This window comes from Scomber japonicus, chromosome 1 (genome assembly GCF_027409825.1).
Source record: "Scomber japonicus isolate fScoJap1 chromosome 1, fScoJap1.pri, whole genome shotgun sequence".
Lineage (NCBI taxonomy): Eukaryota > Metazoa > Chordata > Actinopteri > Scombriformes > Scombridae > Scomber > Scomber japonicus.
Window position 1 is genome coordinate 11590291 of NC_070578.1, and position 27104 is coordinate 11617394.

General features: G+C 41.1%; 1 protein-coding gene across 2 annotated transcripts; it reads left to right on the top strand.

The window, feature by feature from the left end:
* Window positions 1-252: 252 nt before the first annotated feature.
* On the top strand, window positions 253-23016 carry tent4b (terminal nucleotidyltransferase 4B). 2 transcript variants are annotated; one of them, XM_053317782.1, is made up of 12 exons: window positions 253-1138; window positions 14817-14940; window positions 16425-16471; window positions 17254-17374; window positions 18095-18202; window positions 18534-18662; window positions 18863-19076; window positions 19192-19318; window positions 19466-19569; window positions 19666-19865; window positions 20233-20379; window positions 20585-23016. In XM_053317782.1, the coding sequence occupies exons 1-12, from the start codon at window positions 567-569 to the stop codon at window positions 20738-20740; spliced, it is 2049 nt and encodes a 682-aa protein (XP_053173757.1). In that variant the 5' UTR covers window positions 253-566; the 3' UTR covers window positions 20741-23016. The 2 variants fall into 2 exon arrangements, with proteins under 2 accessions (XP_053173757.1, XP_053173764.1); XM_053317789.1 differs by lacking the exon at window positions 253-1138 and adding an exon at window positions 13721-13795.
* The last annotated feature ends 4088 nt before the right edge of the window (window positions 23017-27104 follow it).

Sequence of the window (27104 nt, forward strand, 5' to 3'; positions counted from 1 at the left end):
ACGAGTACAGTGCATACATCTGTGTGGTTTAAGAATCGGTAGGAGGGTAAATATTGTTGTACACTTACACCTTGTCCATTTTACTTTAATGAGAGAATAATAAATCAGATATTATGTAACATAAAACAGTTGTCTGTTGCGTAACAACTGTTTCCACGCCCCCCCCCTCCTCCTCCTTTTTCACTCGCCCCACACATGCGCAGTAGCAACGCTCACTCCGCCATTGAGGGACGTAGGTCCGGAGGAAAAAGGGTCAGAGAGGCTCTTCGACAGGCAGCCGCAACACGCTTCCACAGCCTTCACCTGCAACTTTGGCCTCAGATATCATTTTTAACACTTGACTCGCACTCTTGTCTTGTCTCCTGTGTATGAATTTGTCTGACTACTGAGTATAGTCACTACTTACGGAGCGTGTTTTTTATACTGGATTGTAGAAGTAACGGGCAGCTATAACGAGGCTATAGCAGGCTAGCTAACGTTAGCTAGCGACCTGGCTAGCTGCACACGAGCTGAGCGCTGCTCGGTGGTGGTGGTGGGGTGGGGGGCGGTGTGCCTACTGTCGTTTGATGGATCCAAGAATTGCCTGGTTTCAACCAGAACAACGCGGACCAGCTAACAACCTGTGGATGCAGATTTGGGAGACGACACAGGGACTCGGTTACTTGCATCTGAATAACAGCTACACCGCCGGACCTCAGACCGTGTCGAGCCTGAAAGCGACCGTGAACGGGGCGTCGGGAGCCGTCCTTACCAGCAGAAACGGAGCACTTGACTCAAACACCGGCAGCGGGGAAGCCAGGACTCAGGGGATGTCGACCTCAATGGGGGACGCAGAAATAACGGAACAGCGGGACTATATACCACTAGAAACCAATAGCAACCACAACAACCGAGCCGCTGGCAGGGGCGGTGTCGGCGGAGGAGGAGGGGGGCAGCAGCAGCAGGGCGGCGGGGTCGCTGTGCATTGGAGGGGGCTGACGGACGGACACCCCAACAAAAGGAAAAGAGACAACAAAGCTAGTACTTTCGGATTCAACTCCAGCCTCTTGAACAGTGACAGCGGCTCCAACACAGGAGGCTACAATGATTACACGGGCACGCCATGGAAAGCGAGGAACTACTCTGAAGGAATTGTTGGGTAAGAGAGAGTTTATTCAAGATTGACCGGCTCATTTTTTTTGAAAACTCGCTGCTGGTAGCGGAGGCGCTCCCACAGAGGAAGTGAGCCCTCGTGTATCTGATTTTTTACTGGGGCTGGTGCACTGTGGATCGAGCAGGCGTGAGTCTGTTTCAGGGCATCCCATGTGTGAACTGAGTTGGTTGATTCTTTTAACGCCTGCACACTGAGATGTCATGCGGGGGGATGACTGAGTTGTCAGTCTCACCCCACCCACTTTCCAATTCCCTCGTAACCCATTGAGTAGACAGTTGGATAACTCTGTAAAGTTACATGTGACACTGCCATGATCTAGCACAGTGAGCCTCACACACGGACATAATTAACACGTTTCTAAATACTATGAAGTTTTATACAAGTTTTTAGCTGCAGATTATTTTAATTTAGACAGACATTAAATCTAATTAAACAACTATTGTGACTCACCACTTTAAAGGGTGTGGAAAACAAGCTGAGCACTTTTAAAAGAACACCACGTGGATTATCAATATGAAACTAACTATGTACCAGATGCAAGTTGATTCTTCCTGTACTTTTGAGTTCTAGGTAACTTTTCAAAAAATGCATGATGATGATGTATGTATGTATGTATATTCAAACAGCTTGGAGGGTTAACCATTTGCCTTTTCTTTCTACCGTTTTTTAAATATCCAAATGAAGTAATTAACATACAGCTCTCAGTTTGTAAAGATAGTGTTCTCTTGGTGTCACTGTATGAATGCAGAGCAGTGCTGAAGGTGTACCACTTGTAGGAAGCTCTGTTTCAAACCTGTCAACACAGCACACCTTCATTTTTATACTGCTAGGAAAAGTGCATATTTGAGTATGCTGCTCAGTCATCAACAGATAGTGTACATAGAGAAGTCTAGAAAAGGAAAAAGGTGGTAACAGGTTGCCACCTATGGGTGGCTGAAAAAACGGATTCACGTAAGAATCATGATTTTTATCTTCTACAATTCAGAATCTATACACAAATGTCAAATAGATTTTGTAGAAGTTAGTAAATAAACTTTAATATTGAATGGAAAAGGTGGGATTCACCAGTGAGGATGATGCCTGGACAGTCTCTAGCATGCACATGCTAGAGTTAGCTTGTAGTTCGTCTTAGAGAAAGGCAGTGGTTGGGCAACTTTTTTGGTTTAATGACTAAATAATTTCCCCTTTGAAACAAACATGAATGATCATGTTCCAGGATGCACTGGTAAGCCATTGTATATTGTGAGTACATTGAACACCATCATTCAGTTACTGTGTTTCCTCTGCAACATTGTAGCAGAGAGGCTGGTCTTCTCTGCTGGAGACATAAATGTTAATAACACAGTGGAGCACTCCTCCTCCAGAGTGAACACACCCACTTCTGTTTTTATAAAAGACTTTTAATCAGTGGTGTTGGTCAGTATGTTACACTTGATTTTCATTACTCTCACACAGACAGAAGACTGTGAAATACTGCAATTAAATCATGATATTAATGTTTTAAAATCAAAAAGCTGCAGGTCATTTATATCTGCCAGTTATGTTTCATATTGTATTTCAGTGGAATAAGGTCACCAGTGAAGGTTTAGTACACAGCGTACTCGAGTAAGAGACTAAAAAAACTACTCCCTTTTCTGTTCATTCAATTAGGGATCGATTTTTGAATCATGAATCAAATTGTGACATTCTCTGTTGTCACCCTGAACAAGAGTTAACACTTTATTGTGAGACTTCATGTGCCTCCTCAAACTCACAGGTATCAGGCTGCCAGAATATCGAAGGAAATCAAGTTAGGAGTGTCGGGCAAACTTGTTGAACTCTGCAGTGAGAAACAATCAGTACACTCACAGTGACTGAAATCATCCACAAACAAGAAGTTGTGTTTCTTTAACACTCACACAATATTGTTGGATGATTGCAGGCATTGTGTTTGGGTACCAAAGAAGTCTCAACCAAGCTGGCGAATCAGAATATGCCTCTAATGAAACCAAGATTGCTCCTTCATGAAGAACAGCAGCTGTGGTGACAAGTTTTACATTGTAAAAGTATCAAAATGGTAACGAATAATGAAAACACACATTGTATTCTCAAATTATGGCTGAATGTTTGGCTTCCTTCAGATGTTTTTTGTTATGTTTGAAACGTAACTGAGCACATATAGATGCATGAGGGATTTTTATACTGTTTTAAACAGTGAACACATGTTTGAATATTTTTAAAAACATTGAAACTGGTTTAATGTCATCTAATCACAGCTGTTGCTTTTGAGGAAACTTGATTACAGGCATGCTTCAAACTTACAGGGGCTGAGTGTTTATTACTATAGTTTTTGAGTGAAGTATAATTTCAATGCTAACTCTTTTCTGTGTGCTGAGCCCTGTGTGATGTCAACAGGTAGAGATGCGCAAATCAAATCCAACAGAGTGGCGAGACTTTTATCATGAAATCAGTTGAAAGGCAGGGTGTGTAGTTAATGCCAACGTCAGTGATCCTGCAGTTCATGCTTCATGTGCTTCAGCTTCTGCCAGTTCATGAACCATGCTTCCACTTCATTCAGTGAGTGATTCAGTGACTCGCTCACAAACCAGAGCCCCGCTTCATTCACTGAGTGTGAGATTTGAGAGAGAGAGAGAGAGATGGAGTTTGTACATTTATCTAAGCCTGCGCCGTTTTTCGTATTAGTTAGTCCTCTAATATTAAGCAACAGTATTAAGTCACAAGCTATAATAAATGTTCAAGACATTTGTTAATTTGTAATCAGGGGACCGCCTTTCCCCCTCGAGGCTCTTTAACATATGATAACTTGAGAGAAAAATTTTGGTGGGTGGGGCTCTGTTGTAAAGACCTTTTAGGTGCAGAGATTTGTCCCCCACCAGCACCACCCCTTTCTGTTGGACATGTGTAGACAAGCAGAACACCAGAGTGTGGAGCTCAGTGTTTGGTTGATCCTCATTTATAGTAATATGGAAGCTCTGTGTTTGTATAAGGACATTCCTTAGTGATTAGCTCTGCTAATACCAGAACCTGAACCTCAGAGCCACGATCACACTCACCACCACTGAGGGCTCTCTGTCTGGCCATACTCTGCTAATTCACAATGCAAGCGGGCTCCATAGCTGAGTATTTCGAAATTCACATGTAAAGTCCAATCAGTGTGGCTGTGAAGGCTGCTTTTGTTATGTTAATTCCATGTTTAAGTCTGCAATCGTTTAAGAAATGTCTCGTTGCTGGTGCGAGACGGTCTGGATGTGTGATGTGTAGGAGTCTGATAAACACCCAGTTCCACAGTTGGTAATAGCACATGTACAACATCTGTGATCAGGCAAATGGTGGCTAGCTTTAGACAGTCACTATAGTCAGCCTTGCTATTATGGGTGGTATCACTGAATAATATGATGGTCATGAGCACGCCTGTTGTGTCGAATCTGCAAAGCCTCTCGTGGCCAAATCTCCCTCTTCTCATGCCCGATTGGCTTTTGCCTAATGATACACATACACCTTTTTTTTAGCACACATCCCTGCTTCCAAATCCCCAATTTTCTTTCCACCTCACTGCTGACATTACAGTTTGATTTCTGAGCATTTAAATTTGTGTAGCTTGAGAGATTTGGGAATGTAATGGGTTGTTTTATCAAAATCAGAGAGTGGATCTACATGTTACAGTTGAATGAGAGTAAAAAGAACCAAAAAAAAAGCAACAGTGCAAAAATGAGAAGTCAGTATTTGACTTTAAGAGTAAATCGAAGTAGAGCAATATTAAGTAGCTCTTTTATGAATATTTAAGTGTTGAAGATTCTTTAACAGCATTAGAATTTAAGCTGAACCTTTCTTGCTGTTTATACTTGCTCTTCCTTTTTTGTGCCGTCATACATTCAGATGCGAGCATAAAATTGTATTTGCCAACCCAGTGAGGGCGAGTGACTCGGACTGTGCGCAAACAGAACTCCACAAATTGTTATTGCATTTGATTTGCAAGTACCAAAGAGGGTGAAGGCGGGGTGTAAGTTCAGATGCATTTTTCCACGGGACAGTCTGTACACTATACACTATATTTGGCCATGGGGGTTGGCTAGAGAGACAGAGGCATGTGCTTATTTGTGTTTTACGCTCCTCCTGTCTTTCTGGAAGCTAGCGGTTCCAAAGCAAGCAGCCTGCCTCACGATGGAAAAGGATCAGTGTTTACATGCTCCACACGACCTCACTTCCACAAAACAAAGCCAACCCTTTCTGAGAGAGAAACCCGAGCTCCTTCAGTGTCTGTCCAATCAGATTTGGAGTTTTAAGGGAGTGTTTCCACCTCATTTTCTGGTCCGGTAGGACAGTATTTAGATTCTTTATATGGGCACAGGAAGTTAGTGTAGCCTTGGGGAGTTGTGGCCCATTTCTGTCCTCCTGGACTGAGTCCTGGTGTTGTGTAGTGGGTCTTTAATTAGTGTAGACAAGGTGCAATGTTCCAAAGTTCCTATCAATTTTTAACAGATAAAAGCATTATAAATCAATTAATGTACTGCAGCAGATTAATGTACTAGAGGACTCTGTTGCTCTCTGTGTAACTTCCCAGTGTCAGTCTAGATGACAGCTGTAAAATTAACACATTTGTTTGTGTAAAATCAGCACAAGTGTTGTTCTTGGATCAGCTGATTTCTCATTTCCAGGTAGAAGTGACACAAACCCAGTTAAATATTGAAATAACAATCCATGCTAACAGGTGAAGTCTGTGGGTGGTTTGCAAAGTAGTCAAAGGTTGAATTCACACCAAATCAGGCATTGCGGCACAGGGTGGTGATGTGGGTGTGTTTCTTTGTAACGGCTGTGAAACACTCCAAATATCCTTTTATTTCCCTTCATTCACCGGCATTCTTGCTATCACTGCTCTCTCTCTCGCTGGCGCAATCAGCTCTCTCTTTCTCGTCTTTTTTAAACTGAGACAGGAAGCCAACAGAAAACCTAACTTTACTTTTAATGTCATCAAACGAGGAGACATGTCCTCCCCTCTTCCTGTCCTCCATCATGGCAGAACCCTGCTATGATGGTACAGCTCTGGTCAGTCTGATCTAACTGGTTATCATGTCGGTTATGGTGTGAAAAAAGCACATTGTTATCAGACGTGGCTTACTTAATATTTGAGCTGTCTAGAGCACCAGGTAGGTCATTCTTTTGCTGAAGTTCACATAACAATAATGATATTCTTTATCAACCGGAACCTGTCTGACCCTTTTAAGCAGGATAAAATAAAGTTTCACAACATTTTTTTACTATTACACAGGAGTCTGCTAATGTACCCTAAAGCTAGCTAACTTTAGCAGTCAGCAGACATCAAGCAACATGAGCAGATGAATTAGTGGATGGACTTTTCTGAAAAAGATGAAATGTGATGTCCGTGCTCTACTTGACGTGTCTGGTACTGACAGTCCATAGCTGTTGGGCATAACCTGTATTTGTAATATGCTTAACAATGACAGCCTTCATGGTGGTGCAGGCCTTTGTTCTTGTTCAGTGGTGTTGGACGTGAAGGTCTACAAATATGACATTTCGCTCATGTTTTAGTCTCCCTGCATTTTGAAGGAGGAAAAATGTGAATTGTCCCCGATCTTGAAAAAAAAGTTTTTTTGGGCCATGTCTGCCAGCCTTACTTTGAGTATTAGTTGTGTGAAAGAATGTGTCAGTGCTTATTTTGTTAGCGCTCCTGTGAATGCTAATATTCTTTTCTTCAGACATCCTCGTCATTTAAATGTGGCGAATGTCTTACTCATGTGAGGCAGTTTGCTTCTGTGGCCCAAAATGGTTATAATAACAGAGCAACCTGCACTTGATTTATTTTAGTGAAGCCTGGTGTTGGCAGCTAGTTCTGAGTAGTGAAGCAGGACATCACTTGCAAGCTAATGAAGAGTGTGTTTAGTGGCTCGCTGATGAGTCGTCCCGGCTCATTCGTTTATTGCCATTTATTGCCACTGTCTTTTGGAGATTTATGACTCCCAGCTAGCACACAGATAGCACCTCTGTGACTGAAGATCCATTATTAGAACTGTAGTTCATCCAGTCTCTGCTGGCTTTGACGTCTGTCACGCTCCCTCCTCTCTCTCTTTCTCTGCTCACTAGCTGGCTCTCAGCCAAAGCGTGTAAGCCTGCAGAGAGAGAGAGAGAGATAGAGAGAAGCCTGCATGCTGGTTCTTGGGACTGTAGGTGAAACAGGCCCCCCTCTGAAAAGCACGTGTGGGCAGCTCTCCATAACTCAGCCTTCCCATGTGTAGTGAGGAATGTGTTTTTCTTTTTTTTCCTCTTCCTGTCCAAACCCTTCCCATGCTCCAGACTGATGCAGTCAGCATGCGACACATGGCGTTCTGATTTTTTTTTTCATAGCCTGTGTTTAGACTGTGACCTTCTGAGCCTGTGTACAGAGTACATTTCCTTTTGCATTTCATCTATGATGATAATATTGTTTTTTTTTTAGTGTCACTGAGTTAGTTTAGCCACAAAATAAAACACTTAGTGTCTTTAGTGCCAAAATATTACAGCTTTCATTTTGAATGCTACCACAACAAAGAGGGTAAAGTTTAAATACTAAATTAGCCTAAAACATTTTAAAAGCCACGTGAAAAGCCGTATCATCAAGTCATTTATATGCCAACAAGTTATTTTACCCTTTTATAGTGGCCTTTTTATTTGGAAGAGATGTAGGAAAACAACAATTAAAAAACTGGTCAGTGTGGACAGTTTGTGCTGAATTGGCTGTACTCTTGATTACTTAGGGCAAAAACAACATAGTCATACTTGAGGCTTGAACATGCTTCACATGCCAGTGCTTTTGCCAGTGTTTGGGGAAAATACTTTGGAGCTGAAACCAGTGAAACTACAAGCTACTCCTCTTTGGAAGCAGTTAAGCCACAGCTATGCAAACTTAGTTGTAGTGTAAATGTGCAAGCTGAAACAAAAGTTAAAGCTGGACAGTAAACAAGAAGCATTTGGAAGTATGATTGATACTGTAAACCCTGCTGATGTGATACTCCAAGTCCAGTCCTGACACTACATATTTATAGTCCAACTGTTCCCGTTGTGACCTCAGTCCCTCCTGCATCACTCAGGCGTGACCATGCTTATCACAGGCAGTCTGCAGCGCTTGGCCTCCTGTGTAACCTGAGCCTTTCTGTCCCAGCGGCCAACACTTAGCACCGCAGATCGGTTCATTGATGAAACATTAACGAATCCGCCACCTGTGAGACACCGACACCCTGGCCTCTGTTTGTGGTTGTCCTAATTTTAAAAAAGGTAGCGTGCAATGTGGCGTGTTTGCCTCCTGGCAACACTGTCAACCTGAAGCTGTTCATGGTTAGTTATAGACTCTAAAGTCATATAGTCACAACAGTGTCACATAACACACATACAACAGCATCTTTTGTTGCAAACGTTGGCATGGCCCAAAATTTCAAGCCTTTGTGAAAATGGGCCCGTGATGTTCGGACTCTTTCTAGGACACAATGGCCACAACACTGCTCACAATCCTTTCATTTAGAAGGGGAAGTCAATAATTAAATATTAAGGTCTTTTTGTTTGAATTAACTTTATTGGAATTGTCACTGGACAGAAGTGATCACGACCAGCTGATCTGTGCAGTTTGAGCATAACAGTTGCAGGTAATACTGTGTAGTGACACAACATGAATAAAAACGTACAGTCTGCCCAGGTTTACCAGTTATGTTACACTTGTGTCTTAATACATGCAGTTACAGTATGATGTAGTGAAGTGTAAAGCTGTGCTACAGCCAATCCTAGTGCCCAGTGTGAAGACACAATAACCTCTTTTTCCTCCATCCTACCCAACTTAACAGATGGCTCTCGTTCACATGAAGGCATTTCAGCACCACACCCATCCCAGTCTGCCGCTCTCTCTCGCTCTCTCAACTTTTCTATTTCACCTTAATGCTCGTTACCTCTCACTGTATCTTTCTCACTCACTCTCGCTTACTTTTTCCTTCTTTTATGTTCACAGTCTCACATCATCTTTTGCTTTCTGTTTTTTTAACTTTTCCTTCCCATTCCTCCACCTGCCAGCAGCCTGATGGTTGAATTATGCTCCTTCGTCAGGGTGTTGAGGTGCCTTCATGTGGAGGCTGTGCAAGAATAGTGCGAGTCGGTACGATAGCTCCTTGTCACAGATTTATCAATTCAATTTTTTTCCCAACATTGAAGCTTACAACGAAATTAAAAAAAACAAAGTCATTAGTTCTACTTCCACACTGGTACCAGATCAAAACAAGGTTGGTTTTAGAAGCTTAGACAATCAATGATGAAGTTGCTTAAGGAGAAGTTTTTAATCATTTCTAATATTTCAGTAAACTTAAAGACCATGTAAAGTGAATTCAGACATTTTCTTCTAAACACGTTAAATAGGTCATAAATGTATTTCTAAAAAAGGTGTAAAAAGCATTTCAACCATTTAGATTTGAATTGTGGAGCTAGGCTTCACAAACTGTGTTTCAAGATTCTGTGTTCAGGATTTAGTCGGTGGGTCTGAAAATCACCGCCGCGTAACCCGCCCCTGCTGCTGTGGAGATATAAATACATTCAGCACACACTACTACTACTACTTCTTCTACTACTACTTCTACTACAGTCTACAGTTCCCTAGTTAGCCGAGTTAGCCGCCGAGCTAGCCGCTGAGCTAGCCACAGAAAGCCCTCAGACGTAGTGTCCATGTTTTGGGTAGAGGTGGTGACTTTGATTGACAGGTGACACTTGGTAGGGGGCGGGGTTTCAGGGAACTCGGCAGGCACTCCCACAGCGTTTGGGAGCAGAGAAAGAGGCTGAATTTTACAGAGCTTTGAAGTCTAATTTAATATATTTGATGATTTTTTTTAATCATTCAAATTTGGCAGGGTGGTTAACAACACACTTTTCTGTGGCATGTCAAACTCAGAACACATTCATTCTTACTCAACACAGACTTTAACTGTAAGTTTGTGTTGTGAAGTGTAGCTGTGTCAGAGTTTACAATGAAAGCACAAAACTGATAGTGTGCAACATGTTCATGTAACTTTGGCACAAGTGTTAAAACAGCTCAATTATGAATCTAATTATGTTTATAACCATTGTAAATGAAGGCATGTGTGAACATCCTTAGACTTAGACAGAGAAAGACCATTTTTTTAAATCCTCAGATCATTGAACAGCTTTTACTACCTCATTCTCGCTCCCTGCTATCCTCCATTCACATTTCAGCCATATATGTACAGGACAAGCTTTAACTGCTACAGCACTAACAGTACAAGCAGTAAGAGTACCTCAGGACCCTGGCAACAACACAGTGACGCTAAAATAATCATGTCAGAGAGAAATATTAGGAGAATAAATCCTAAATAAGAACAATATAAAGATATACTTTTTTCCCCCTCTCCTTCGGGAGCTTCAGCTCTTTGGCAACCTGTTCCACAAGATTACATAACATTACTGTGATATAGGCTAGCGGGATTATCTGATAAGCTGTGCCAAGAGTCCATGTGCTCTCTAGGCAGGAGCAAGACAGACATGCAATTTGATCCAGCGAGGTGGGGCGTGAGCTGTGTTTTCTCCTATCACGTGACGACAAGAGAGCACAAGTGTCCCGTTTGCTCTGAAATGAAACCTACTGCTGCTATTGTGGAGTGAAATGTTTATATCTCAGGGATGTAGGGATTCAGAAAATGGGTTTTTAGTTTGCCATGCTGCGCTGTAAAAGAAGCAAACTGGGAAATTTGAAATGTAACCCTCTTTTTATTTGAAGCTCTGTTTGTGGAAGTTTGAAAAAAACATTGAACCTTAAAGCCAGAATCATGTATGTCCCCCACACCCACCCACCCACACATATAATTCAACCACAGCACATGAATGATCTGCTATAGTTGTGGTATGTGTATGATACAAATGGAGCTACAGGGAGGTTTTTCCATCCACCATGAAATCAAAACAAATGCACCAGCAGAGAGAATCTGCTGAGTTTCTTTTACCCTTAAATGAAAGCTAGTGTGTGTGTGTGTGTGTGATGTAGGCTGGAGTTTGCTCTAGGAAAGGAGATTAGTCATTAAAATGTAGAGTGGTTGTCAGATGTTGGAGAGGCGGTAACAAATGGAAACAGAAACTATTTGCCTCTATCTCCCTGGCAAAAAGAAGAGCAAACAAACAACATGTTTACTGTGCTATTTATGTGTCTGTTGAATTAGTCTTGTTATATGTTAATCAGAGTTAAAAAAAAAATCTAAATACATATGATGAATAGTCCTGTAATGCTACAAACTTCTCACTACTTCTAATAAACTGATTCATTTAGTGGATAAAAGTGACTTTTATGTGTTTTTTAAAGCAGCCGTATCAAATAGAGACTCATTTTCTACTGACTTTCTCTCTTTGTATGACCAAAGGAAGTCATTCAAATGAAATAATGGCATTCATTTCACTTTTTTAAAATCGTGGTCTGTGTGAAGATGTCCCACCGTGTGTGTGTTGGTAAGGAATCGTGCTCAGCACAGTGTATTCACGTGATACAATAAGCAGCGCAGGAAACTTTTGTTGTTGTTTGACTTGGTAGCAGCTGGCTGTTTCCAGTGAGTGCTCCCTCCTGTTTTCAGTCCTAAGTTCATCTGCATTTTGAGTCACACCCTGTATTTACATTCAGTACATTCAAACTGAGCAGCTAGTTAAGCCGGTCTCAAACTACAGGAGATTTTGAGCCCATTTGTCTCCGATTAATCCCTCTCGACATTAGAGAAGAAAATCTGGTGTGGTGTGGGCACCTTGGTGGGTACTGATGTTCGGCCCAGATTATCCGGTAATGTGAGGTGTTTACAGATCCAATCTTAAATCCCCAGAACTGCTCTCAGACTCATCGAGTAAATTCCAAACATATTAGATCTTTAGGACTTAAAATCTGGATCATTACAGGACTTACAATACGTTAAACATTCAACCTCTTGAGGCTAACGTTAGCTAGCCCACTACTGTTGACACACATTAAAGCTGACAGTTAAATCTCACCTGAAGAACAAACAACCTGTGTTGATCATGTCTCACCAACCATCCAGACTCCTTTATCCTCCTGTTTTTTTTTTGTTTGTTTTTTCTCACTGCAGAACATTAAGCAAGCTGTAGCACCATGTCACTCTCTATTTAATTTACCTCTGTTTCACCATAAGATCATGTGAGATTACATGAGGTGGTGCATTGTGTGTGTGTGTGCATGTTTGAGACTACAGAGAAGATCATTTGTGAAGTTTCACCTTGTGTGTAGGATGCAGGCTAATTGTAAAACTACTGTAGTCTGTCCTGGCATTAGTCTGCATTCAGAGGAACAACAGCTATGCATTTAAGATGCGGCCTCTTTATTCATTTCCATAAGACCACATCCATGGAGCTGAGTGCAGCACGCCCACACCTCAAAATGTGAATCCTGGCTTTGTTTTGCTGCAGTGCATTCAAACATCCATCCATCAGTGCCAATTAAAGACTTGTAAGCAAAAGTTTCAAGTAGAATTTTTTTTTTGTGCAAATATGACTATTAACCTCATAAGTTCTAGAATATAAAATGCTGTAGAGTGCCTTTTATTTTACATCTTCCCACTCAAGCAATATGCAGACACTAATGTAGTATCTAGTGTGTGTGTGTGTGTGTGTGTGTTTTTTTGATGCAGTGTCGCTGTCTGTCTGATCAGCGCCTTACAGTGACACCACTGGCTGCAGCAACTGCGGTTTTAATTTTTTTTCTTTCTCTCAAGGTCACCATGAAAGCGTTTGTGTAGGGAGGAGATGGTGCTATCCTGCTAGTGTGTTCCATAGATGGTTTGCAGACCAGCAGCTTTCCTCTGCTGCTTCTGCTACTCTCACACCCAACAAATCATATAGGCGAAACCCATTCAATGTTGACTGCTGTCAGAGTGCTTGTTACATAAAACCCAGACAGTAGACACACACACACGTGTTGGCCTAGGTCACTTTTGGCGACATTATTCATAGAGATTTACTCTAACCCTAACATTAACCATTAACCCTAAAAATCAGCATTTTACCAATTGGGACACAACCTTTCCCCCAGTTGGACAAGCCGTTCCCAATTAATTTTTCTGTAGCCTAAAATTTGTCCCTGAAAGTAGCCTATGACAACCACCCTCCCCCCCCACACACACATATACACACACAGAGTGCTCTTTGGGGCGTAATCCAAAAATCAGTCACTCAGCGTTGATAGCTGGACCTGTTTCTTTTGTCCAGCTTACTGTGCTTTCGTTTGTATTATTTATGAACTCAGAAATATCTTTTTCCTCCTCTCTACTCCTGTGGTTTGCCAACGGGAACAAGCCTGTTATTAGCCTAATTCTGGCTTTATATGGTTGTTTGTGCACATGCACGTGTGTTTGTGTTCTTTTTTGTCCGCCCACAGAGACTTGTCCCTCCGTCTACGTGTAGGCTATGTAGACAAACTGGTCAGTGAAAAGGTCATTGCATGTGGGCAGAGCGATCTGTTTCAAGGACGAATGCGGTGCTCTCGCTCAACTTGACTTTACAGAGTAGAACTTCCATACTAACATTACTCTGTGTCACAGCAGGGGTTACTGTTTGGTTTTTACTCTGCTCTTACCAAAAAGAAATGGTTGAACACACAGCTGCGCTTACGGGGAGGTAAAAGCTTTTCTTTAAAGACAAACCTTTTATTATTTTTTCACTCTTTCCTTGGTTTTCAGTAATTATTAACTTCCTATCAGTAAAGGTCAGTCCATGTGTGGAGGAGTATTTTTTTCTCTTGATTTTAAAGCAGGTGAAATATACCTGTTGAACTCGAGAAATGTCATTGCACAAGTAGACGACACCTACTCCTGGGACCAATGATATTAGTGATGGACATGAATCTACCTGCACCTGATAAAGGAACTATTCAGAGAACTCAGCCACTCCTGCTCTTTTTAAAAAACCTATTTACCAAGGGCAGGTTGACATTTTTTTGGCAGCACCCTTTGTCACATTATGATATCTTTAGAAGTAGCTTGTACAAATACTCATCAGCTGTAGATCTGCCTAGCTGGTCTAGCCCCATTACAAAGCACATGTGACTCATTCTTATTTCAGTGCCTATCAAAGGAGACAGAGAAAAGTGATACAAACTTGATTTCTATTTGAATTGTATGAAATGAAATGAAATGAAATGTGGCTAAATCTGTAGCGTTGAGTTGTGAAAACAAACATACTCAACTGTTTGACCTGTTCTGTGACTTCTAGTTCTTATCACTATCAACCTGCTAGAGTGTAAGTAAGATAGTATCTGCTGTTCATGGTGTCCTTGACATCTGTCTTCAAAAAATCAACTTGTGACATGGTTTGAGGAAAGTTACGTTACCAATTAAACCAATCAAATTAGTTGTACTCAAACCATGTCACAAATGGATGCTTAATATGACATGAAGCCATGTCTTATTTGGCATCTTTTGAGCTATTTATTATCTATCTGAAAATTATATGTAGTGTTTAATTCGATGGATCATCACAAAAAACAGAATCTTGTCTGGTTGTTTTATTTATAGATGGTTTATATCAAAGCATTCATCGTCTATTCTGTTAGTTACTGTGAATGTATATTTTTACCTTTGTGTATTAATGTGTGTTTATTTGATCCCTCTTACACTGCTGTGTCCTGTGTGCCATGCAGGTTACATGAAGAGATCAGCGACTTCTACGAGTACATCTCCCCGCGGCCGGAGGAGGAGAAGATGAGACTAGAGGTGGTGGACAGAATTAAAGGCGTCATCCACGACCTATGGCCAAGTGCTGAGGTACACACCGGTTGTTTTCCACATCACAGGGTTTGACACACATGATTTTTCAGCTTTCCACTGATAACCAGGGTGAGAATTGCCTCCAGCTGTTTGCTAGAAAATCTCGGCTGTAATCTAAAAGCCTCTTTTCAGGGACGCCATGCATCACTAGAGGCTATTTTCTTTATTTTTTGGCAGAAGCTAGTGAATTTGTAGAATAGTAAAATTAGCTAAATTATACACTGAACAGTGTTTTTTATTTGCTCTTGTTCAGCACTGTGATCAGACTACTCTGGACACAACGATCTCTGTAATTTACAGCCTTTAGTAGTCACACTTATAAACACCAGGTCGTATGTGATATCAGGCAAATGACTGTAAGTGCCAGCCTTTCATAAAGCTTCCTCCTGGTTTTTTCTACCATCTCTCCACTGCACAGTACTCTGTTGTGGTCATGTTATCAGCAACACTTCAGGCATTCTTGTACCCACTGACTTTGATCCTGCTGATAGAGCATTGTGCTTGAAAGTCTGTGTGCTCTGAGCTTAGCAGCTCCTAAATTAAAGAGCACAGCACCGTCCCGAGCTTTATTCCATTTCCACTGCGGCCGGTGGAGTGAGCAAGGACAACTTGGTCATACACTCAGTGTGATGCTAGTTTAATTGATGAGCTTAGACGCCCAGACATCCACCAGACACCTTGGACTGTTTCCATAGTCTTTCACTGAATTAAGAACTTGCCAGCTATCTATGGAAGCTTGTTTCAATCAGCCGTTCCAGGACGTATTATGGAAAGCTTCTCTGCTGTAGTTCATCTCAGGACAGAAAATGTTTTGAGACCACCCATAGTTACCTCACCCGAAACAGAAGCGTTCAGGACTTACTATTCATTCATTCACAAACACGGCTCTGCAATCAGCTTAGCCTCGGACATGTGACTGCGCTGTACACTAGAGTTTATACTACCGCTTGATGCAGGATTTAGGGAGGAGGTTTAAGGGAGGGGGGGGGTCAAGGCTTAAGTCTATTTCTGTTCAGACACCAATTTGTGTGCTGCTCACTGGGAGGTTTAAAAGGTGGAAGGTTGGAGTTATTTCAATCACTTCCATAGCGTGCAGGTTAGGATATCAGCGATTTAAAGGAGAGTTTTGTATGTAAACAAGTTGCAAATCCTCATTTCTTTAGAAGTTAGTTTCCCCATCATTGCAACACGAACACAAAGAACATGTGCTTTTTTAAGCTCCGGTCTTAATTCCCTTTTGTAAAAGTGATTTAAAACTACTCAAGTTACACTTTCTCTCCCTCCTGATAGGTAGTTTTTGTACCACACCTGTTAGGTTTGTTTGAACTTGTCATAAAGTCAACAACGTGTTAAGCTGTGGAATAATAATATTTGTGCAGCTTAGAGAACAGGTTTTTTTTTTGGTAGTGGTAAAGCTTGGCATGGGAAAATCAAATGTGTGTCTCTATATATGTGTGTAACTATTTGTCTTGTCTCTCCAGGTCCAAGTGTTTGGGAGCTTCAGCACTGGTCTTTATCTGCCAACAAGGTGAGCCACTTGGTTTCCTGAACCAGCCCAAAGATTAAAACTTGCTCTCTTGATCTTTGCCAAACTGTAACTCTGACCAAAAATACTTAACCGGGTTATGGAGAGCGTGCTTCCTCTCGTCTGCTTGTGTTTTGAGGATCAGCTGATTTAGTCATTTTTAGCGCAGCTGATCCTGTATCCTTTTTAAAACTTAATTCGGAGGCCTGAAATTGCTGACCACTTGAACACAACAACAACACCACCACCAAACAATCAACTCCTAAACACAGACACAAATACATGTCACTTGGATTAGTTGACACTGTGTCCACGACTAATGTAACTAAGCTGTTTGTAGGGATGCATTCGTGTCCGTGGGTGGTGTGTGCTTTTGATTTTCTGACTGACTGTTTCTGTGTTTCTCTTTCTGTCTGCTCTTAGTTAAGTTACAAAATACAGATGATTTACTCTGTGCGCACATGTACTTGTGTGTCTTTTTTTCAAAGTAATGCTTGTATTTAGTGAACACACACACACTGACCTACTTCACTCATTGGCTAACTTTCTTAAGTTCTGGCTGAAGTTAGTTAAATATCCACCAGAGGGGCATAAAGCCACCTCTCTGCAATGCTTGTGTGACCATGTGGAGGATATTTAAAAATGGCTGATGTAGAAAATGCTTTTTATAATTGTTTTACTGTTTGTCCGTTGACTCATTATTACAAAGCTTTAAGTAAACACTTTGCAATGTGAGGAAGAATGAGCATACGTGTTTACCTGCTGTTTCTTTCTCTTTCCTCCAGTGACATTGACTTGGTGGTTTTTGGGAAGTGGGAGACTCTCCCACTCTGGACGCTGGAAGAGGCTCTCCGGAAGAGAAATGTTGCAGATGAGAACTCCATTAAAGTTCTGGACAAGGCAACGGTAAGACTGAACTGACTCGCAAGTGTACACTGTGTTGCTAAAGTAATTTGCTTTTATAAGATTCTTCCAGACAGTGGATTTAATACGTTTAATAGGAACCAAATACACAATATTTTAGATTGCAGGTTTTCTTTTCAGATTTCTTTTCAACACTTTTATCTGTTCTCAACAACTAAAGATTTTTGACTTATTACCTATTTACAGTTTTCATTCACAGCTACACCAAATGAAATAAGTTTGGACAATCATTTCTAGTGGGAGGATAGTTCTCTTCTACCCAGTAATTCTTCTCACCTAATCAGGAAGCAATATTGTTATTTTCAGCATATTATTATTATTATTATTATTATTATTATTATTGTTATTATTATGATTACTTAACTGTGATATTTGTATAGGTTTGACTGTCTATCAGCTGTGCACTACATAAATCCTTAAGTACAAATACCAGAATGTGTTAGCTGTTATGATAAATAATCATCAATCTGTCATTGAGTCAGTATGACGCTGACATGTTAGCTCTTTAATGTTAGCTGTCAGTTAGTTAGTTATACATGCTCTAAATCACATTAGTACTAGCTGTTGTGACAGCCTTATAACTCTGACTACACTGCATGTGCACAGGTATATACATCAAGGCAAATGCCAGAAGTGGATTTGTGTGTAATTGTGTGTGTGTAAGTGATCTCCTGTCTGAAAGTGTGTATCTTGTATTCCCAGGTTCCCATCATCAAACTGACTGATTCCTTCACTGAGGTCAAAGTGGACATCAGCTTCAATGTGAAAAGTGGCGTTAAAGCTGCTCTGCTCATCAAGGATTTCAAAGAGGTACAGTATGCAGCGCCACGGTACCTAACAACCCCACAGAGACAGGAAGAGCAAATTTAAAAGCCAGGAAAATACTTAACTGCTGTTATTGCACTTCCACAAAAACAGGACCCTTAATTATTCATAACCCACTGTCAAATGCAAGAAGATGTTAATTTATATTTGTAATAAGTTTTGAAAGTATCAAGTTGGCTGTTCCTTTTTATACATTAGTTATCAGACCAATAAAGACCCTGGATCTTTTAAGCTCCACTATTTCCCTCTAGAGGGTGCTGTAGACCTCAAAATGCATTCATCATGTCCTTGCTGTATCTGTCCTTTTGTCCCACAGAAATACCCTGTGCTGCCTTACCTGGTGCTGGTGCTGAAGCAGTTCCTACTGCAGAGGGACCTTAATGAGGTTTTCACTGGAGGAATCGGCTCCTACAGTCTCTTCCTCATGGCTGTCAGCTTCCTGCAGGTAAGATGTACTCTGTGATTCATACCGACAACTCTGTGGAAAAAAATCCACATATAGTCATAAACTATTCTCAGTGAAACAAGACTGTTAGGCTGCCATGTATATGTAGCATGATAGTTTTAATAATTCTGTCCGGATTTGGTCCACAGTCTGAGCCATTTGTAGTAATTCAGACAACAAACCTGTACTGTGTTCTTCAGCTACACTACAGGGACGATGTCTGCAATCCCAACATGAACATCGGCGTACTGCTCATTGAATTCTTTGAGCTCTACGGTCGCCACTTCAACTACCTGAAAACAGGCATCAGGATAAAAGATGGAGGCTGCTACGTTGCCAAAGATGAAGTTCAGAAGAACATGATGGACGGTTACAGGCCTTCCATGCTCTACATTGAGGACCCACTACAGCCAGGTATGTTTCTCTCTCTCTTAGTCACAGCGCTTTGTTCCTGCTGCTGCTCACAGTTAAAACAAAGGTGTGTCAAGTATATTTTACACAAACTGATCATCTGTCTTGCGTCCAATAGACAATGATGTCGGCCGGAGTTCATACGGTGCCATGCAGGTGAAGCAGGCATTCGACTACGCCTATGTGGTGCTCAGCCACGCTGTGTCACCCATTGCCAAGTACTACCCCAATAATGAGATGGAAAGGTAAGGTTTCTTTCTTTACAGCCAGTCAGTGTGTTGTAATATTCAGTCAGGGTTAGCTTTGTGTGTCACACTGAAATACCAGTAACATGTTGTGCTTTCACACTGCTGTATAAACACTTGCATACGTCTCTCCATATCGCATGGCAGCATACTGGGCCGAATAATCCGGGTGACTCAGGAAGTGGACGAGTACAGGGAATGGATCAGAAAAAACTGGGGGAGCCAGTCTCAGAACGAGCTGACACTCAACAGTACGTTCAAACGATTTTAAGCTTCTTTTGAATTTATAAAACATCTCTTGAAGTCCTGTTTCAACTAACTTCACCTCTGTGTCTGCATTCCTATAGGAAATGACGTCACACTCTTTGAGTCCCAACAACTCGATGAATGCAACAACAACGTTCCAGATGACGACGTTGTGGTACTACCGTCTGCTCCTCACAGCAAAACCTCCTCCAACTCCTCCTCTCCATCCCCGTCACTGCGCTCATCTCCCTCATCTTCCCCGCTGTCGCCCTCCACCTCATCCTCCAGCTCCAGCGATGCGGTCAGTACCGAAGCCACACAGACCCACACACATCCCTCAAATGCTACACTATTGCATATATCTGTAGCAGTTAGCAGTTTTTCAAATACTATTTAGTTTAAGATTGATTTAAAAACTTCTACATAGATAAATTGATACAAATACAGTACTTTTAGTCTCTAGATTGCTTGCTACATGAATCACATACCTCCTGATTAAGTTACTGTACAGCAAACTCCAAACTCCCTGCTTTTGTTTCGACTAGACTAGAAATTGGAGGTTTCTATAACAGTGATGTCCATTTCAAAGCATTATGTGTATATTTAAGCACAGTGAGCTGATGTGAAAAGAGGGCAGGTTGTTACATCACATTCTTGGTTTTCCACAGGACTCTGATGGCACGCCGTGTAAGACAGCCAAGCAGCAGTCTGGTCGGGGCCCCAGCACCCACAGAGAAAAGTCTGCAGTCGTCACTAATCACCGGACACAGAGCCACACTACCAGCACTCCACCTGGAAACAACAAGGGAGGAAAGGTATGCTTTGGAAATAGGCCATTTCCTATAGCTGTAAAATATTTTATGGTGTTTGCTTAGGAAGAATAATTGATACAGAGCTTTAAAACCAGATCATTATTGTCATACTTCTCCACTATCAATAGGCTGTTTTATTAAGAACCCAGTCAATAATCCTGCACTCATCTTGCCTTTACACTCATCTTGCCTTTATGCTCCTCCCCAGGCCAGGATGTCTCGTTCCCACCAAAAGAGCGGCCACCACGCGCAGCAGAGCTCCTCCAATACCAAAAGTCATCAGAGCAACAAGCCACACCAACAGGGCAACAGCAAGAAGAGGAAAAATGTGCGAGACACTACACAAGAAGACCTTTGCAGATAGGGGTGACCTTGCCTGCCCCCTCCCCCCCTACACACCCTCACCCCTTCCTTGTCTGCAACTGACTGACTGTCCCACTTCTGCTGCCAGACTCCAGCCTTGGGAGGTTGTTAGTAGTATTAAAACTTCTACAGTATCTGTCTCTCTGTCAAGCTTTTCGGGGTGACAAGCAACAATTTCTAGCAGGAGAGGGAAAAAAAAGAACAAAAAAAAATTGTTTTAGGAAATGAGGTCTAATTTCTCAGACCTTGAACTGAAATCATAAAGGATAGTTGCTCATTTGCTTCCCAACATGCTTCTTCTACGGAGCGGTTTCCCCCTTCCACAGCCAGCACCTACACTACATGCCTCTTGCGCCTCCTGCTGTACAGGAATAGACAGGTCGGGTGTCTGGAATCTACTCTGGAGCAATACGTGGAACGGCTGGCTGTACTTTTCACAGACGAAAATAGGATCCAAAATTTTATCAAAAACAACAAAAAAAAAGACGAAAAAAGGCAAATGGCTTAAAATGTACAAAAAACAAATGATGAACAACATGTACACTGATTTTTTTAAAGATGGTAACTGACAAATGCAATCAGTAAGAGTGGGATATAACTTATGCATGAGATTTCTTTCCGTTGGTTGATTTTTTTTCTGTTTGTTTAATCTGTTTTGTTATGTCTAAAACAGGTTATACAAAGATTTGTATAAAAAACCGCAAATGCAAAAAAAAAGCAAAAAAAAGCTTAAAAAACAAACAAAACAAAAACACTAGACACAAGTAAAAGGAAATTATTTCATATGACCTTTTTACAAGATATACCGATTGAAGACATGTAAACGTACACATCCTGTGCCCGCAACTTTTTTGGCAAAAGCCAAAAGCTGGTTTGGGTCCCATTGCCAACATAAATCATCAGCATCAACGTTTACTCCTGGTTGCTCTCTGTGAGTGTGTAACAGTGTTAACATTTAGCCTTGAGTGAGCCAATGCTCACGTACAGCCCTATAGACGACTGGATGGAGCCTGATCTCTCACCCAGCTCAATAGCACAGCCACACCGACGTAGAGGCTTTGAGATGACTGGTTTAAAATTAGCATAAGGGGTCATTATGATTTTATTGAAAAATCCTACACTTGAAAGCAAAAAAAAAAAGTGTTAATAATACAACTGTGGGTGATAATCTGTTTCTCTGGTAATCTACCTACTACAAAATCATTTGTATTTGTTAAATGTATTTATTTTTTTATTAATTATATGAACATAGTATGGATATGTGTATTATTAACATAGAGCCCATATCTTTGAGTCCTATATTGAAATAGGATAAGTTGCTGGGAGGGTGGGGGGGGTGGGGGGGGCGGGTAGAGGTATATTGAGGTACAGCAAAATGCCACCTTTATTATTTTATTGGGTTGTTTTTTGTTTTTTTTTTCTTTTCAGTGACAGTTGAGTGACCAAGTTACTTTGAAACGTTTGAGAGACCATTTTACTAGTTAATGGTGAGAATTTTGTTTTAATACGTGGCTGGTCTACTTACTTTAAAAGGGAGTCGATTTTCATTTCATTTTATAAATTATCTTCAACACAATATGTCAATCCCCCTCTGTCATTGCAGTACAACAACTTAACCTCTAGATGGAGTCATCGCTCCAGTCTGAGTCCACACAGAGTTTGGGCTTTTATACTGCATTTGATTTGGTTTATCTCTGCGTTATTCTTTCTTCTCTTTTTTGTGTTTGACTCATAAGTGAACGAGCAGCTGCACATAGAAAACATGTTAAGCTGAGTACTTGCTGGAGGGAGTAATACACCAAAGCACACCACAATCCTCTTATTGTCTCTATCCCAAATGTCACCCCCAAATCCACCCACAGGAATATGAAACAAAGAGCCAGCAATAATACCACCTCACATTATACATGATTATGGACAACATGCTCACACCTGAGTGAGTTTTATCTTACATGTTCAGACGGAAAAGCACATCCATGCACTAACTTACAAACTTTTAGATTTTGGTGTTGAAATGCGTGTTAGTTAGTTTATTCTTCTTTTTGCCCCTCCCCTCCCCGACTCCTCAGTGCTACGGTTTTTTAAAAGCGGTTTAAATAAATGCAGTATATAAGCGCTGGTCTTGTGGTAGACGGACCGGGAGAAAGGTGAATGATGTTAGCCGTGCCATCTGAATGTCCACTTTACCATCTCTATATTCACCGCAGGAAGGCTTCAAACCCAACTGTACCCATCTCTGCAGCTATTACAATTCATGCAATAAAAACAGTACAATGAAACCACGTGTGAAGATATAGTCCTGCTTCTCTCTCTCTCTCTCTCTCTCTCTCACTCACTCACACACACACACACACACACTCTTAAAATGTTATTAGTTCATCATAAAAAGCACATACTGCGATCATAATTAGATATGAAAAGTAGAAGTGTGAGACATGGGAGGGCTTCTTTGTCCTCCCCTCCCTTCTCTTTATAGACAACGTCGCTACAGTAGCAGAAAACACTTGACCATGATAGTAAAAATAAAGATAGGCATGACGTCACTTTCTATTGGTTGATACATTCAACATATGGTAACAGTACATAATGTAAAAGCAATAATAATAAAAATACAAAAAAAATACCGTTAAAAAATAACCGAAAGTTCGGTATTAAAATGTGATTTCTTAAAAAAACGTGTGAAGGAGTGCTGTGCCGGCGCGTGGGTGTGCGCGTGACGGACAGATGGAGGAGGGGCGTCCTCGCGGGGAGCAGTAAGCGCGCGGACAGTTGGGAGAAGGAGCACGGGCACCTTGATCCATCTCTGGGACGTGGTTTAAGATCTGTCACAGGTAAGAGACTCAAATTGTGTTTTAATAAAGAAAATAGCAGCTCTCTCATGAAACCGTAACACCACGCTGTCACCGCACAAAGAAAAGGTGAAATGTTGCTGTGCTTAACAATTAAAAAAACGTTAAAAGACGTGTTTCTTAGCCAAAAATGTTCACATTTCACAACCGCTTTCGATGCAAGTCGAAATGTTTAAGTTACAAATGTGTGTGTTTTGACAGACTTTGGGGTTAAAGTTGACGACTTTTTTCTTGCCGCGTTTTCACCTGGCAGCCCTGTCATCTTGAGTCTTGATGTTGAGTTTTTGAAACATTTCGGCTGCTGACTTTGACTCAGTTGAATGTGAGCTGCGGTTAAGTTAAGAAATGCTCCATCGCAGATAAATCTGTATGAAGTCTGAGTTACCGGCTCAACTCGTGTTGTTACACGAATTGAGCAGTGTGTCAGTGACTTTGTGTTCTTACACTATAAGCCTGACTCAAAATATTATCAGTGGCAGGAAATGTTTTTTTTTTTTTTTTTGCAACCAGTATACAGAAGTGCTGCTGTGCTGTCTCAAGATCCGGACTTAAAAGAGATTATCTCGCCATATCTCTAACGAGAACATTACGCACATGGGATGACACGACCAGTCCCCTTGTCTGAGTGCATGTATCTTCTCTCAGTACACTTAGTAGTGTTTATAGTCTATTTGCAAAGCCACATAACACAAGGTTATCAAGCAAACCTCTGTCCTCAGCTCTCAGCTCTCAGTTCCTGTCTCACTCTTACATTACTGCTATTTGCTTCATATCCTCTCTCATTTATTTGGTCATGTTTGCAGTCTTCAGTGTTCACAAGTGGAGCTTTTTTTAAAAAAATATAGTTTGACTGTGTTGATGTCAAATGCTGTTCATAAAGATGGTGTCCTGTCCATTTTTCTAAACAATTAATACCACCACAGAGTTTTTGCTCAGGTGTCTGTGGCATTAAATTGAAGGGTGGCAGGGGGCAGCAAAGTTTGTTACTTTAAATCAGTGAAAACTTTGAGCATTAAACCTAAAGGGCACTTTCGTCTAATTTAGAAAATAAAAACCTCTCCCACCTACTGTATCACAGATACAGACATCCATCCGTGTGGTTTCTGCCATCATTCCAATACAATGGAGATAATAGGAATCTTGTGTGTTGGTTCGCAGTATTGAAAAACAATGAGAAAACCTTGAGCTGCAATGTTACCACGACACAAAATATTGGCTTCCACTGCAGTGTTTCTTTGCTTGTATTAGCAATGATCCGTGGGCTAATATGTAAATATTATGACATGTCAATGTGTGTATTTCACTGGTCATCTACACGTCCGCCATGCCTCATTTATTCATTCATTCTTTGGCTGACTTTTCTTAAGTAGAGTTGCAAAGTGGACTTTTCCTGGCATCATTATGTTGTTTAAACATTGGATGAAAGGAAGTCCAGAGTTTTTGCTTGAGTAGCAGCGACAGATTATGGAGCTGTACAAATATAAATCTCCTGTGAGAACATCACATCGCACTTTGTTTCTTCACTATAAAAACAAAATTACACTTGTGCTGATTAAGGTTGTTTGCTCAAGCAAGCTTAATAGCTATTACTGTTTGCACTGAAACCTGAATTGAAAGTTTACAATGAACAGGAGTCTGAAAAAGGAAGGTGTAAACCCAGGGACAGCATGGCCACTACAATTCAGTGCACATAGATCACATTTTGTCACATGTTTCTGTCCATATGGAGCACACATAATAGTGTCTTCATCTGCATAAGGATGACAACCATGGTGTGTGTGTCTGTGGGAGGAGTGTATCACTTGGATGATTACATCGCTAATCCCTTTGTCGATATGTTATGGGATCATAAGTAGCTGGTTTTCTGTGGTGAGGACAGAGCTTTTAACCCTTCCATTATTCAGCCAGAATAAAATATTAACATCAAATGTATTCAAATAGTGATATTATTAGTACTGGTTTCTCTGAGATGATGTAGTGAACAAAACAAGCAATTCAAAGGGATTAAAAATCAAGTTAGAGGGCGAACAGGGCATTGATTTAGAAGTATGGAGCTTGTTTGTGTGAATATAATAGGCATACAAGACCACAGAGCGGCACCACATTAGGCCGGGGGTTGAATTCTTGGTCGTGGATCAATGGATCAATGCTCCGCTGCCATGGTTAGTCCCCCTTCGTGGAGAGGCTGTTTTCTAAACTGTGACATACATTGGCCATCGGTGTGCAATTATCCATTGTGATGTTGTGATGTATCTCATTCTGACATGATGGGAAGCTTGTTGTGATTGTGCATGTTATTAGATAGATTTTACACTTAGATGGATCTGGACAGGGGCCGTCTGTTAAGGGTTATGCTGCGTAGACACACACGCGCTCACACGAAAACAGATCTGCACTGTTTGGAGTGACGACACAGCCTTTCTTCTATTCTCAGCGTTGTTTTGTGACGAGTCCCCCTTTAATAATCAGTGGTGGAGTTGTTTTGTGTTTCTTTTTATTTTCCCTCTGTCATGCAGCCTCAGCTTACCAGTGGTTCCCCTGAGTGAGCTTGAAGTGCTTCCAGTAAGACTTCACCAAAACTTTGTGTTTATTTTAGAAAATGTTTAATTTTCAGATTATATTTTAACTGCCTACGCTGTTATGTCACGTTCACTGCACCCACAAAAAAAAAAAAAAAAACTGTGGTGCATTTGTAGCCCCTGAGACAAAAAAGAATCAGGTCATTTGGGCTTTTGTGGACTAATGTGTATTTATTGGGGCATCATCTATACCCTGTGGTGTATTGTTGATCTGATCATGTAGCTTCCTTCACTTCCTCATTGATGATTGTTCTTCTTTTTCTAATAAGAAGCATTTAATCTGTTCAATTTAGTTTGAATTGTACAAAACAAACTCTTTGTAGGGTGTGTACATCATACGCCGGCGCTAAAAAAAAATGGATGATGACTCGTGTGGCTAACCTGAACATATACAGACCCACTGATGCAAACACGCATGCATTCAGCGCATACATTAGCCGAGGCCTGCTTGCTTGACAATGACAGTGACCTTGACAGGAAGTACGGGGAAACCTTCACAGGAAATGTGAATGTGACTTCTGGTAGCTTTTCTTTAGGGTTGACACCATCTGTCAGAAAGACTCACACTCTTCTTGTACTACTTTCATTATCTGCTCTTCTCTGCAACCGTCTTCTCTTTTCTGTTTAGAAAGAATAGAAGATTTATATTTTCTCAGTCATGTATTCATAAACTAGTAATCAATAACACTAAAGTATCTGATTTAAAACATCTTTTTTTTTTTTTTACAGTAATAATAAATAATAATAAGTAATAATAAAATAAATACCACCCACATCTCAAAATAGCATTATTTGCTATGAATAATTTCTCCCTCCTCCTCCTCCTCCTCCTCCTCCTCCTCCTCCTCCTCCTCAGGCTTGAAATGAGAAAGGCTTCTCTTGGTGGACAGTGTGCTAATCCGTGAACACACACTGGGGACTAATCGGACTCATTAAC

What these genes read in the sequence shown, in the direction of transcription:
- tent4b (XM_053317782.1), top strand. Translation starts at nt 567, where the DNA reads ATGGATCCAAGAATTGCCTGGTTTCAACCAGAACAACGCGGACCAGCT. An exon ending in ACCTATGGCCAAGTGCTGAG is followed by an intron (nt 14,941 to 16,424) that starts GTACACACCGGT and finishes TTGTCTCTCCAG; the next exon opens with GTCCAAGTGTTTGGGAGCTT. An exon ending in GAACGAGCTGACACTCAACA is followed by an intron (nt 19,570 to 19,665) that starts GTACGTTCAAAC and finishes GCATTCCTATAG; the next exon opens with GAAATGACGTCACACTCTTT.